This window comes from Prunus mume, linkage group LG2 (assembly GCF_029339155.1).
Source record: "Prunus mume cultivar Tortuosa linkage group LG2, ASM2933915v1, whole genome shotgun sequence".
Lineage (NCBI taxonomy): Eukaryota > Viridiplantae > Streptophyta > Magnoliopsida > Rosales > Rosaceae > Prunus > Prunus mume.
This window is the reverse complement of record NC_142699.1, coordinates 27,703,259-27,717,955: the sequence shown is the minus strand read 5'-3', so window position 1 is coordinate 27,717,955 and position 14,697 is coordinate 27,703,259. Positions and strand designations below refer to the sequence as shown.

The 14,697-nt window shown below is 37.0% G+C and overlaps 3 protein-coding genes across 3 annotated transcripts; 2 read left to right on the top strand and 1 right to left on the bottom strand.

Annotated features, from left to right (window-relative positions):
• Positions 1–4,510: 4,510 nt before the first annotated feature.
• On the top strand, positions 4,511–8,797 carry LOC103324161 (calmodulin calcium-dependent NAD kinase-like). Its single transcript, XM_008226203.2, has 8 exons — positions 4,511–4,663; positions 4,753–4,974; positions 5,131–5,354; positions 5,480–5,541; positions 6,934–7,143; positions 7,233–7,362; positions 7,771–8,259; positions 8,472–8,797. The coding sequence occupies exons 1-8, from the start codon at positions 4,570–4,572 to the stop codon at positions 8,721–8,723; spliced, it is 1,683 nt and encodes a 560-aa protein (XP_008224425.2). The 5' UTR covers positions 4,511–4,569; the 3' UTR covers positions 8,724–8,797.
• Positions 8,798–9,534: 737 nt separating this feature from the next.
• Positions 9,535–11,507, top strand: LOC103324162 (Ribosomal protein S19 family protein). The gene is made up of 4 exons (XM_008226205.2): positions 9,535–9,693; positions 9,785–9,933; positions 10,041–10,098; positions 11,056–11,507. The coding sequence occupies exons 1-4, from the start codon at positions 9,691–9,693 to the stop codon at positions 11,302–11,304; spliced, it is 459 nt and encodes a 152-aa protein (XP_008224427.1). The 5' UTR covers positions 9,535–9,690; the 3' UTR covers positions 11,305–11,507.
• Positions 11,508–12,580: 1,073 nt separating this feature from the next.
• On the bottom strand, positions 12,581–14,390 carry BHLH92 (basic helix-loop-helix (bHLH) DNA-binding superfamily protein). The gene is made up of 3 exons (XM_089046285.1): positions 13,969–14,390; positions 13,548–13,838; positions 12,581–12,829 (listed from the first exon to the last, which is right to left on the bottom strand). The coding sequence occupies exons 1-3, from the start codon at positions 14,296–14,298 to the stop codon at positions 12,743–12,745; spliced, it is 708 nt and encodes a 235-aa protein (XP_088902411.1). The 5' UTR covers positions 14,299–14,390; the 3' UTR covers positions 12,581–12,742.
• Between the last annotated feature and the right edge of the window lie 307 nt (positions 14,391–14,697).

Sequence of the window (14,697 nt, the reverse complement as noted above, 5' to 3'; positions counted from 1 at the left end):
ATTAGTAAAACCAAGAGGACCACGTTTAGAAAGGATCGGTCAAGGCCGACGATCGTTAAAGCCAATCAGCCATAATCTTTTGTGGATGTGCGCACTTCCGTCGATCGAGGTTCTTTATCTCCTCAATATGTAACCAATTCAATACGTCACAAAATACTTTTTTGATTTTATTGTAGTATGATTTGGGTGATTTCATATTAATTAAGTTGCGGTTAAGTTTTCATAATTTTTGAATTGAAATGTAGATCCATGTATAATTTTTGTTATTGTCGATTTGGAGATAAGCTTCTAATTTCGTTCTAATTTGTATTAGATATTCAGTTTTATTGATTTTAATTTTTTTTGTTTATAATTTGGATTGATTTCAAAAGTTTGGTTGTGGATTTGCTTTTTGTGTTTTGGTTTGAGCATTTGTGATATTTGATTATGTTATCATATTAATTTTGAATATGAGTATATTCAATTGGTTTTTGAGTCCCTTCATCGTTAAACATTTTTTTTATATGAAACTTTATTATCCTATACTGAAAAAGGGGTATATTAGAAATAGGATTTCTAAGGATGGGTAATGTAGGATTACCCTATATTGGATGGTTAGACATGCATAAAATAGGATTTCAAGGAATCAGCAGTACCCTAATTTTACAAGGGGTAGTTGAAATAGGATTTCAAAAGGAAAATAAATGCATTAGAAATAGAATTTCATAGGAAAAAAGAAGTGTTATTACACAACTTTATAGTAGTAGACATGCTTCAAAATAGGATTTCATTGAAAACAAGCAGTGTTATTACCCTATAGAACTTTACGGTGGTAGATATGCAGGATTTTAGAGGAAACTCAGTGTTATTATCCTATACTGTTTGTGACTAAATATCTTTCTTTTTTGAGCAAGTTAAAATTTTGTCTTGGAGACAGTCAACAACTACAATAAAGGTTTGGTTTTTAAATGTCTTACCTTTGAAGCCTTTTCTTGTTGAAATTGTTCTCTGAAATTTTAGCTTTGTTTTGCATAGATTTGGTGGTTGTTATGGTAGCTAAGTTACATTTGTGTTGTAATAAAATGTTTTGGACTTTTGTAACCAAAAAAAAAAAGTTTTGGGCTTTTTATAAAATTGGATTGGGCGACTTCAACACCAATTTCTTATGTAGTAAATGGATTTTGGGTGTATTTCTAAAGTGCATTCCATGTTGGGTTTTTTTTATAATTTTAGCTCATATTTTGGGTGTTTTAGTGAAACTTTGTAGATGAAGAAGGTGTAATTGAGGACCACGTTTATCATCGCCTGCTTCTTTTCTCTCCAATAAACCAATTCATACGTCAATTACGAAAGAATCCTTCAAATTGATGATACAAAACATCACAACCCTTCAATGAAAATATATTACTAAGGATTAATGTAGGAATGCTCATAATACAACATAAATTTTAGTTGAAAAGGAAAATAACCACAACACTATTTGAAGCAGTCTTGGTTTGTGATGAAGTTAGAGACAGTCAAGCTTTTTAGATTGGTAGCTACATAATCCATCGACTTAGGAGTCTGCTAATTTCCTTCAAACTCAAAAAGTTCTCTAATTAAATCCATATTTTCATGTTTTAAGTGGTGGTGATATTTAATTTAAAAGGAAAACTAACAAGCTTCTAAGAGCGTTTTCACCCATTGACAGCAGCCCTGGCAGGATAGGGCCCAAGCCCAGGGAAGTGCTTCTAGGGGGCCACGCTTGTGAGGGCAAGCTATGGGACCCACACAATCGAGTTAGCTCGTAGGCTAAACCAGCTTGACCTCTAGACTAAGTGTGCTGACGTCAACAATGACGTTAGCAACAACAAAAAAATTTAAAAATCTAAAAAAAAAACTAAAAATGTCAGAATTTTTAAAAATAAATACTTAGTCTTATTTTTCACTTTCCACACCATACAAATTCCTCTTTTATATCTCATGTGAATAGTGATTGCCATGTCAATAGGGGTGTTTGGGAGTGGTCAAAATTCACCCAATTTGCCAAGGAAGAATTTCTAGCGACCGAGAATTCCTAGCGAGGAGAATTCCTACCAGCCAAGAATTCTTAGTAGTCGAGAATTCTCACTAGAATTCTCAACCGAGAATTCTTAGCGACAAAAGATTTCCTAATGCAAAAATTTCTAGCGAAGAATTCTCAGAATTCTCATGAGAATTCCTAGCGACAAGAATTCCTAAGGGCCGAGAATTTCTAGCGGAATTCTTAGGGCAAGTGCTTTCTCAAAAAGGTGGCCTGATTTCCATAAAAGGTAAATACCTTCTTTAATTTCTATTCAAGGTCTTTTCTTCAAAGGCAATGGTCGAACGCTTCCTTTTGCAAAAGTAGTCGAGCTTATCCTTGCAAAAGTAGCCGCGTATCCTTGCAAAAGTGGTCTAAAGCTTCATTCTCAAAAAGTTGGGCCAGACACTCCTTAAATACCTAGTCAGCCACTCATTACAAAAAACTGGGCCATGGCGAATTTTCTCCTTGCACACCTTGACGCTCTCCTCTCAACACTTGGGCAAGCAAAGTCGGGCAAAGGGAGTTAAAGTTCGGCGGGAGGTATGTCCGCCGAGTTCCCAATATTCAAATATTTGAGAACTCAAATATAGTCCAATGTAGGGCCAAGCCCAACGTCCAAATATTTGGAGTTCCCATACCACCCATCTTGTCAAATGGTAAGCCAATTCTAGAATTCTAAAAACTCAAGGGGCACAAGGTTCCACCAGATGTCAAGATGAAATCTCGAAGGTCAAGACCTAAGCCACGGATTCACGCTCAAGATTTCTGGAGGTCAATGTGCATGTGATGGAGGCCTCACAAGGAAACAAATCAAGGAGATTGATGATAGTTCAGCATACTTCAAAACATGAGAGAATCGAGCAATCAGAATATTTCCACCAATGTGATCCCACGAATTCAAGGGCTTCAAAAGGAAAGAGTTTTAAAAGAGTTGATATTTGGTCATTCAATGGCCAGCCCATGGACTAACGAATGCCCTATATAAACCTCACCAAATGAAGACAGAATACACACAACATTAGAAATACAAACTTATCTTTCGTCTCGCACTTTTCTTTTCATAGACTTATGATTTTACTTTTTATACACCTAGTGTAGCGAGTTCTTCCTTTTCTTAGTGTAAGTTTAAATTCTCGTTCAATTTATATTTTGTTGTCATTTAAATTCAAGTTTATTTCAATTGCTTTACTTTTCATTGTTATCGCACTTCAATTAAGTTTAATTTCAAGTTCATTTTACTTTATTGTTCTTATCGCTTTCATTTCGTTCTTGCTTTATTTATCGTTTTGAATCATTTTATCGCACTTTAATTCTTATCTTTATGTTATTTATCTTTCGCACTTTACTTTACGCATTTATTTTTAAATTATATTTAAGTTTAAATATCTTTACTTTTCGCACTTGTTCTTCGTTTCATTACGTTTCACCTTCAATCTTCATCTCCACCCACTCCACATCATTTGGTAGCTCACATAAAGCCTTGACCCCGAGGTAGTAAAAGAACCTAGGTAAGAGGTTCCTTACTCGGCCGAACAATCGTTTGATTAAAGTCAGATATCGGACGCAACATATCCATCTACTCACATTCTATTTAAGCCCAAATTCGGGGTTTGGTGGTGGCAAGCCCCTCACTCAAAAGAAGAAGGACCAAAAGTTCCTTCTGTGTGCCATTTCGGCCGAAAAGAAAGAAACAACGTGAGAATACCACAAATTTTTGCAATGACCGCTACTATTCACATGAGTAGTAATAGTCCTGACCTTTGGCTGCCTACAAACTAGCCAGGTTTCTTAGGACCCGCCTCTTGTCCAGACAAGTTTGGCTTGCTGGAACGCGCAGCCTAGGCTTGGGCCTGTCGTGCCCTGGCTTGGGCAACTAGTGGAAACGCACTAAGGAAACAAGATGGTGTATTTGGTGGTGGACAAGTTTCAACTCTGAATCCACATCTACTGATCAATCATCATCACGATTTGATTCAATATCACATGGCATCAACTCCATTATTGCTTTGTTTTCATTCTTTATTATTTCTCTATTTGCATTGGATTTTGACTTCTTGTCCGGCTTCCGGTGAAGGTATTTGGCAACATCCATGCTTTAAGATATTATACAGATTAAACACGTTGACAATACTATATCATTTTATTTGGCCTTATTGATTCAAAGGAAAAATGGTGATCACCATATTCCATGAGAATTTCTGAACCGATGACTGGAGTGAGTCACATAATTATAAGCTTTTGGTTTATATTGTTCCAAAATTATTACAATTTTTTTTTTTTTTTCATTTTAAAATAACAAAACTAAAATCTAACTCGGTTAGGAGAAATTCTTAGATTCGATTATCGGACCACATGACTCTCGTGGGCAACAATCATATTTATTTTCTCAATGTTGAAAGATATTTACTAAAAAGAAAAAAGAATCAAATTATTGTGATAGAAATAGAATAATATATATCATGACCCACATTTTGTAAAGGCGGCCCCTCGTTGTCAAAGTCATTAAAAAAACAGCAACAAATGCTCAATCCCGTCGAGTGAGTCCAATGAAAGCTGTGTCAAAGCCAAAGCATTTCTCTCGCCCAAACTATACTCAAAGTGAATTTGCTCTGAGTTTCAACAAGATGCAGCAGCACCATGGTAAGCCTTAAGCCAACCCATCTCTCTCTCTCTCTCTCTCTCTCTCTCTCTCTCTAATATCAAAATTCTGTTTGATGATATGTTTTTAGATGTTGGTGGGTATGCCAAGGTCAACCTCACAATGCGCATCTTATCTGCCTTCTTTGTTGGGCTCGTGGCTGCCGCGGCCGCAGCCGCAGCCGCCACCAGTAGCTATCGCCGGAAAAAGTCGTCCAAGGCGTTGAGAGCCCCAAACAACATCTCCCCACCACGGATAGACAGGACAGAATCCGGCCGTGTCGGAAATATCGAGAGATTCTCCCATTATGTTGGTAATGTTATATCATGTAGGAAAAACCTTAGGTAGCTTATTGGATTTTACTCACAAATTTCATCTATTTTTTGTGTGGTAATTATTGTCATGAACACACAATTATTTCAAAAAATGCATTAAATTTATTTATTTATTTATAAATTTGTTTGTGCAGCTAGGCAACTGGGAATTTTAGATGCAAATGAGTGTCCCCAGCTATGCAAGTTAGCTTATGATTACTTGAGAAAATCCAAAGGGTGTGAAGATAGCATCTATGCATATCTGGCTTCAGAAGCAGATGCAGATTCTCTCTGCATAAGTTTAATGCAAGAATTTGAAAGATGCATCCTCACTTATTTTGCATTTCATTGGAGTCAAGCTACTCTTATGATATCTCAGGTAAATATTTTTACATTCTTATTCTAGCACATTTGGGTTTCTTTTCTTTTCTATTTTATTATTTATTCACCTTCTTTTTATATTCTTTTTCTTTATCTATCAACTTCTCCATGGCTAACTTGCAGGTTTTGAATGTAGAGACTAAGAAGAAAACGAAGCTCAAAGACCTAGTATTGACAGCTACCAGGTTACTTTCTCTTACAGTTATTTCCTTTACTTATAGCACATAAATATATTTTCCTTTTTTCAAATAAAACTATTCCTCCTATTCTTCTTGATAAAAGAAAAGTACAAAAAATAGATTAAATTGAGCAAAATGTATCCCAACTAATTAAGTCGCCACTAGGATTTCACTGAGGCTTTTGCCTTTGCTCCACTAGCCCTTGCTCTATTTGCAAGGAATAGTCCACATATATTTCAACCGTAGAATTATGACTTGTATCGAGCCACTTACGCTAACAACATCAACAAATATTTTTCGCTTTTTTGTACCCTCTGTTTTCAATAATCCAATATCGAATTGCGCTTAGAAAAAATCAAAATTAAGAAAGAAAAAAAGGCAAAACCCAGCCTCTGCCTTCGTCCTCTCAATAGTTGACCTGGAAATGATGCCAGGGAAGTCGCCTACTTTGGATAAACAAACCATTTTTGGCCTATCTTTTTAAGAATTTTGTACTTACAACAACGACAAGCCTTTCATCTCTACTTTATTAAAGAGGAAGTAAAGTAAGCCAATAATGAATGGATAAGTCTCTCCTCTGAGATGCGTTAGTGACTTCCACCAACTTTGTTTTTAATAGTTTCCGTATTTATCCCTTAAACTTCAGTTCTTGTGTTTGAATTCTCCGCTCTCAATTTTTTTTTTTTAAAATTTATTTAAATAAAAAAGAAAACCTCAAAACACAAAATACTTAGCCCTCCAAGAAAAAAACAAAAGAATGACACAATAAATATTTCAATAAAGACTAAGGCCGAGTCGTTTTCATGTACTACTCATTGTGGTCAGAAAATCAGTACTTGAACACACAAAAGATATGTCGACCCGATCTACTAACATATGACAACAAACGCATCTGTTGGGAACTGTCAGATTTGGACACATTAGCAATGGCGATTATGAATTTTCCTTTTAGAAATACCACGCGCATACGCTAACTCCCTCCATAGGGTGGATGGATCCTACAAAAGTCATACATGATTTTACAATTTCTTCGTAAAATTCAAGTCATGTGAAAAGTTATAATTTCTTCGTAAAATCCAAGTCATGTGAGAAAGTTAAGATAACTGTTGTTTTTTTTTCCTGTCAAAACAATAGTTGTGTTGAAAGAATACAAGTAGATGGAAGGAGCTCAAACCATTAACCTAGCTTATAATTCTTACATATATCCCCCCACCAATTGAGCCAAACCCTACGGGTTTCAGCACGTACCAAATTAACTTGTCGTATAAGTGTGTATGTGTAACATTTTAGAAAGGGAAAAAGAATATTTTGCAGGTGTTAGGAGAATATTAGAAATTAATGGGACTATTTTATATCATTTGTGCCTAATCTTTGGGACTGTATTTGACTTTGGTTTAGGAAGCAGAGATTTGAGAGGATCAGCAAGGAACTAAAAGTGACAAGGGTGTTCTCTACGTTGGTGGAGGAAATGAAAGCAATAAAGGCAGAATCACAATGTACGGACGTGATGGTGCCGGTGGCCCATAGTGAGAGGAGCCCCGTGCTTCTACTTATGGGTGGTGGCATGGGCGCTGGCAAGAGCACTGTGCTCAAAGACATTCTCAAAGAGTAATACTTGGGGGTCATATTATTTATTGATGATGTAGTAGTTAATGATATTGATGGAGTGTGCTAATTAGTCGGGCATATATATGCAGGCCATTCTGGTCAGGAGCAGCAGCAAAGGCTGTGGTTGTTGAGGCAGATGCTTTCAAAGAGACAGATGTGATTTACAGAGCCCTCAGCTCTAGAGGTCACCACACTGACATGCTCCAAACTGCTGAATTGGTAAATCTCTCTCATGTCATCTCAGAGATTCATTATAAGATTAACATGTATCAACAATCATTCACTACGGCTATATTATTATATATCTGTTACATGGGAAGTGAAATATGAAGACATCTTATGCTATGTAAGTATGTGTTACCTTTTGCTTCACACACAAGATATGATATGAGAAACTATGAAATATTGTAGAAGAGTAATGTTAAGGGGATCAAAATTTCGGAGTACATAAATTCGTCTAACAATGTAACAGTTGATGTATTAATTAACAATTAATCATATTACTAAATGAATTACATACATCATAAGGACTAGCTATTAATTTAGTGATATTTCTCCTTATTTGCAGCATCCCATTATAGAAGTCAAGTTATCTGATTTTATGAAATGACTGATTAACCAACACAGGTGCACCAATCATCCACTGATGCTGCATCATCGCTCCTAGTGACTGCACTCAACGAAGGACGGGATGTGATCATGGATGGCACCCTGTCGTGGGCACCCTTTGTTGAGCAGACAATCGACATGGCCCGGCACGTTCACAAATGCCGGTACCGGATGGGAGTTGGGTACAAGGTGGCTGAGGATGGCACCATTACTGAAAACTATTGGGAACGAGTGGGTGAAGAAGAGGATCTTCATGACCAGCTGAAGATTAATAGTGGACAGGAACCCAAGAGAAAACCATACAGAATTGAGTTGGTTGGAGTTGTTTGTGATGCTTATTTAGCTGTTGTTAGAGGCATCAGAAGAGCTATAATGGTTAGGAGGGCAGTGAGGGTGAATTCACAGTTGCAATCCCACAAGAGATTTGCTAGCGCTTTTTACGGATATTGCCAGCTTGTTGATAATGCCAGGCTCTACTGCACCAATTCCATGACTGGCCCTCCTATGGTAAGTCTCGTAACTCCTAACTTATCGAGACTATATTTTTATACACATTTGTCTCATTACGTGACGAGAGACTTGATGTGTTAATGATTATTTTTTATGTTAGTACACGTTAATTGTCACATCCTGTGATCAGCTAGCTAGCTAACGTGAGCTATATCGTGCATATGCATAGCATGAAATTTACTGACTAGGATTTGTGTGTAAATATGCAGCTGATAGGATGGAAGGATGGAGTCAACAGGCTACTGGTAGATATTGAAGAAATCAAATGCTTGACAAACTTAAGCAGTTTGAACTCTGATGCAGAATCCATATACGAGCTTTATATGCAGAACCCAAGCCTTATACTGGAGCCTGGTTCTTGTTGGAAAGACTTTGTTTTGTCCCCTTCAAGGCCAAGCCTTCAGCAGAAGCTAAGAGCTGTCATTCAGAAAATTGAAATTTCAAAGACGCTAACAAATTAGATTGATCCATGTTTGCGTCTTTATTTGAAATTCTGTAAATGGAAAATTTTAAGAATGCATTGGACTTTTATACACATTTCTGTGACAGGTTTGTTTAAAGAAAATAAAAAGGAAGAAAATAATTCAATAACACTAACAAAACCGTACCATACATAAAAAGGAACAAACAAAATAAAACCACGCAAATGAAATAAAATGCTACTTTGTCACACACGCAAAAAAGAAAGAATGATAGTAAGAAGATGATCACATTTTTATCCAATGGGGAAAAAAGATCGACCAATATATTTGAGATAAACGGATGCTATTAACAGTTTATCACTTAAGAAACTACTATGAGTATGAATCCCACATGAGGGAATTGAAGCCTTGCTTAATACTATAAAACATCTTCGACCTATTTACTCATTCCCAATTCGTTTTGAATTGGATGCTCACATTATATTATGGTATAATAGCAAACTACCAATGTAACCTGGCCCAACTTACTTATTGTTTAGGAAATGCCAAATTATTCGAGCATTATCTAGTGTGTCAAGATATGTACATAGGCATTTTTTCACGAATAATACATACTCACAAAGGAGAGATATTTTTGCATATTGGGCAATAACAAACGTACTATTGAAAAAATTATTATATAACAGCCCAATCTTTTATTATATAACCATATTCTTTTTAGAAAATTTCCAAATAAATTGACCCCACCCAAAAAAAAAAAAAAAAAAACTCCAAGGATTTGATTTAATTAGAGCCCAGTTCCTTGCCCCCTGATCAGCCCAATAACCGAGCCCAATTTAAATCTCGTTCTAGGGCTACTCATACCCAGAGCACCACCACCCAATCGAATAGATATAAATTCAGCTTGCAAAACCTCTTGCTTCTCGAAAACCCTAGCGGCCACAGATCCAAAGGTTTTTGAGCTTTTCTCCCACCTAGTGTTTCCGTTTCCGAAAGCTCCACAACCATGGTAAAGCTCCAACTCCACATTCTCTGTGAATCGCATCATTTCACTCTTAATTTCTCTCTGTTAACTCTCTGTATGTTATCTGGGTTTTCAGGCGGACGTTGAGACCGATGTGGCGGCAGCTGGAGTTCCCAAGAAGAGGACGTTCAAGAAGTTCAGCTTCAGAGGTGTCGATTTGGATGCTCTTCTTGACATGTCGACTGATGAGCTTGTTAAGCTCTTCCCTGCCAGAGCTCGCAGAAGGTAAAATATTTCACTAGAATCACTAGATAAAATCTGTTTTTGTGCTTTGTTGGTGGTTTTGTGAATTGGGTTTGAGTTCGTTGGTTTGGATTTTATGTGATGAATAGGTTTCAGAGGGGTCTCAAGCGCAAGCCCATGGCTTTGATCAAGAAGCTGCGCAAAGCGGTAATTTTCCTGAAGCTATTAGTTGAAAAATGTTACATATTTTGTGTTTGGATCTTGTATTTAGTTGGGTTATGTGATTTTTGATGATTGATGTGTTACTTGTGAATCAGATGTGTTTGTTATTTTCGCCTTTTCATTTTCTCCAAGTAATCAGCTAAAATTCATACTTAGTATTCAAAGTTGTGATCTAATAACGGTTTTGATATATTATAGTTGATGGTAATGTCTATCCTGAAGTTGCCTCCCATGCTCAAGCATATGTGCAATGCATCAATTTCTATCAAAATTGATTTTTCTTAGTGCAAATGATTTGTGTTATGAAAGTATAAACCAAGTATTACTGTTATTCCATATATGCTTGGTTTCATTTTGATTATTAAATATGGTATTGTGTTGGTTTGCCCGCCCATTCTTCTTATTACGTTCATATAAGCTTTGTGCTGAATTGTTATGCTCACTGTAGAAATAAGTTGTATGCTCAATGTGGTAGTTTTAAGGGCCTTAAAAGTCATAGTAGGAATGTGAAAGGGTGCTGGCAGGGCAGTATGTAAGTTGTGATTTGTTAGGCCCTGCTGTTTAAAAAATTGCAATGGATCTAGCGAAAACCAAATTGAACTAATTTTTGAGTTAAATTTACTTTAGAAAATTCATTGTTCTCCCATCATTGAATTTACATTGAGCTATATTTCGACTGATGGATTGGTAACTTTTATGCACTTGTTGGTAGTGGAACTTGTATTTGTGGGTTTATATAAATAGGAATTTCACTTGAATGCCAGTGTTTGTTATTATCTGGATTAATGGCTGGTGACAGATGAGCATTGATGTTGTAAAATACTATTTTGGTGTCAGAATCAAGTATTTTTGTTCCTTGTTCCTCCTGAGTCTTCTTGCCGGTGGTTGTATTGGCTGATGAAAGTTTGTTGCTAATCATGAGTTTTTTGTTGCTTGGAACAGAAAAGGGAGGCTCCACCCGGTGAAAAGCCAGAACCAGTCCGCACTCATCTGCGTAACATGATTATAGTGCCAGAAATGATTGGAAGCATTATTGGTGTGTACAATGGTAAGACCTTCAATCAGGTTGAAATCAAGCCTGAAATGATCAGCCACTACCTTGCTGAGTTCTCAATCTCATACAAGCCTGTCAAGCACGGTAGGCCTGGTATTGGTGCCACCCACTCTTCGAGGTTCATTCCTCTTAAGTGAGATCCTTTCCTGCTGTCTAGATATCTAATCGTGTTGTTTCTGAAGACTTTGATGCCGATCAAATTTTTGCTCATTACTATTCAGTTTTGTTTATGTTTCGACTTGCGTTGATTACGCTTTAGATGGAAGTTAAATTTACAGTTGGGGTTTCAGACGAATGATCTCAATTTTCTATTTAATGTATGAGAACTGGAATTTAAATCTGTGTTTCGTTAGTCACAACTTATATCATATTACATGATGTGTACATTTAGAGGCATCAATATGGTTAGGAGGTTTTGATTTGCTAGCCAATTACGAGTTTGTGTAAGCTGCCAGTTTGTATTGATTGAAACCCATTAGAATTGTCGCTACTCTCTAGAACGCATTAGAATGGAACATGATTTATATGAAGATATGGAATTGGGAATCAAATCAGTGAAAACTTGGCTCACGAGACGAACTCTATTAACGGTGGACTTGGCCTCTGAATGAAGGCATTAGGATTCAAAGCAACAAGCGGTTTTGTTATTTAACCTTGCCAAACCATGATATTAATCAAGTGCCGTTGGTTTGGGAGTGAATTTGGATAGGTCAAAAATCACTTTTATAGAGAATTACTTCTCTATACAAATATTTTAAGTGGTTTTAAGTGATTGTATGGAGAAGTAGGGACCGATTTAAAATCACTGCCAAATGATGTTATAAGTACCAACGCTTGAATTGATGGGGTTCTCCATATGAATTTAACACATTTTACCAAATTTTACCCTAAAGAGGTCATGGCAATAGACTGGTCAATCTGACAACGCTGCGTTCTTAGTCTTCTCACAACGAGGATAAAATAGGATCTCCATTTTGGACTGTCAATTAGGCTGTAGTTTCCCAGTCTCCTCCTCTTCAAAGCTTCATTTGGTCTATAGCATTTTTCACTCCCCATGTAGACGTTGTTTTGCAGCTTGATTATGTCAGCCAAACTTAAAAGGGATGCAAAATGGCCGACTTCGGAAATTATTGTATGATACTGAAACGTGATTAGAACGGATTTTCCACACCTGATCCTGAAAGAGTGGACACACTTAATATGATGGGGAAATTTCAAGCCAGTTTCCACCCCTATGTTGGGGGCTCTTTTATCATTAGTTTATATTTTGTTTCACCTAATACAAATAGCTCATCAGCCATTCATATATTATTACGCCATCTATATCTTATCCTCGTGCTCAATTAGAGTATAATAATATAGTTTCATGCTTGGCAGTATAGTCAAATTGACGGCATCAAATTTTCAATCCACTAAGAAACAAAAATGGATCCATTTATTTTCATTTTCACCCCAAGTCCAATACCATAGTTACAATACTAAAGGTCAAAAGTGAAGCCAACTGAGCTGACTTTACGCTAGCAATCAATCAGTGCTGCTTTTCTTGGGGAAAGAATTCAATGGATCTTCTTCCCTTCACCTGCCTGGAATTGAAAACCGAAGTTTCCTCTCAGCTTCATAGAGGGTTTCTTGCAAGGCCTCTTCTATCTCCGCGGCCCCAATCTTACAACAAGTACAATAAAATAGAGGAAGTTCAGAATTATATATATATATATATATATATATATATAAAAAGGCCGCGAGGGTGACTGGTGAGAAAGACCACGTGTGCATTTTGCTATATTTCAATTTGGGAATAGGACTTTTTCTATGATACCTTCCCATCTATTTCCATGCACGAAGCTTTTAGACGTAGGTGTCATTGTTGGCCAAGAAACAAAAGGTGACACATTTTTGAGGTTTACTATTCAACCTTGATTGGTAAACAGTGAGTGTGATATGTGGTTCAAATTAGAGAAACGTGGAGAGTTGGAGAGTCGTATTTTATGTTAGGCATATACATGACTTCGCGCATGTTTAATTTTATACTTCAACTACGCATATAATACTTTTGTGATTAAATGGGCAATTATGTAACCTCCTTTCTTTTTCTCAAATCTAATTTTAACTTCTAAATAAGAAAAAAAAATCAAATCAATTAATAGAGCTGAAATGTAGAAAATATGCAAGGAAGACAGCTCATGAGAAGCAAGGAGGCAATGTCCTTTAGCAACCTTATTCCAATTTTGAAGAGCAAATTTGTTTCTTTTTTCTTTTTTCTTGATGACAGGGGACAAATGATTTGAACTCTCTAATTTAGAAAGGCTTGCTAGCATTTGAAGAAAAGAACCAGAAAAAAAGAGTTGTAATACTTTTGTGAGGGAGAGAGAGAGAGAGAGACCTTGGTTTCAATTTCCAGCTCTGCTGAAAACTCCTGGGCAGAGAAATTAGATTGAACATTTCTGGCTTTCAACCCCAAATATTGCAAGCACCTAAGAACCTCCAGCATAGAATCAACCCCTGATGTTGGATTTGCCACCCTTAATCTAATCTTGCTCCAATTCACTCGCTCCTTTTCGTTTGCCACCAAAATGGCTTCAACCTCCATGTTCCTCTTTCTCAGCTCCTCCTTATACCTCTGCAGCTGCTGAATATTCATGGCTGTCATTTGCACAATCCAGTTCTTATCACTCTGCAAAAATGCAACACAATATTTTTTTTAGTCCTTCCTCATTTTAAATCACACGAAAAAAAGTACAGATGACAATTCTGGAGTAGTGAGACAGCTCTCAATAATTTAATTTAATTGATTAAACACCAACCTTGGCTCCAGTAGGCAGCATGGAATGCAAGGCCATGTAGCCCTGCTTCTGCTTCTCCCTCCTCATGCGCTCGTTGAGCATGTGGCTAAAACCACGTTCTCTGCAGTCCTCTCCGGTTACGATTCGGGCAGTTGCAGGTGCCCAAATTTTCCTCAGGAACTGTACCATCCTCTTGTTCATGTTCATGGAGTTAGGAGGCTTATCAAGCCCCTTTTCAGTGATGGGTCTGCTTGTGTAGGGCACAAAAGCTCTTTGGTTTAGTACTGGAAGACTCTCATACAACAAAAACTCACCTTCCAGTGCTTCAAGGATATATTGGTCCATGTTCATCTTCTTCTTCTCTCTCTCCCTGTCTCCGCGTTTGTGCCGGGAACTTCAAATTTTAGTTGTGGCAGTTAATATATAAGTGGAGCCAAGTTTAGTTGTGCCGAGTTTCCAGAAGTGGAGCCTTATATGCTTGGCTCCACTTAAACTTCTTTTCTCCAGTTAGAACGCATTTAACACGTGGTCAACTATCTGGTTTTGGTCAAGGAGACTTTTTTTCAAGTTTGTTTTTCTTTTTCTTTTTTTTTTTTTTTTAGCGCGTATGGCTATATAGGGGACGTCGTAGTCAAAAGGACACGTCACACAACTTGCATTGGCGTGTCAAACTTAATGGCTTGGGGGTCGCTTTGTGGGCTCCAAGTCTTTTAACCCATCCATGAATCTAAAATTCCAGTCAGTCATTTT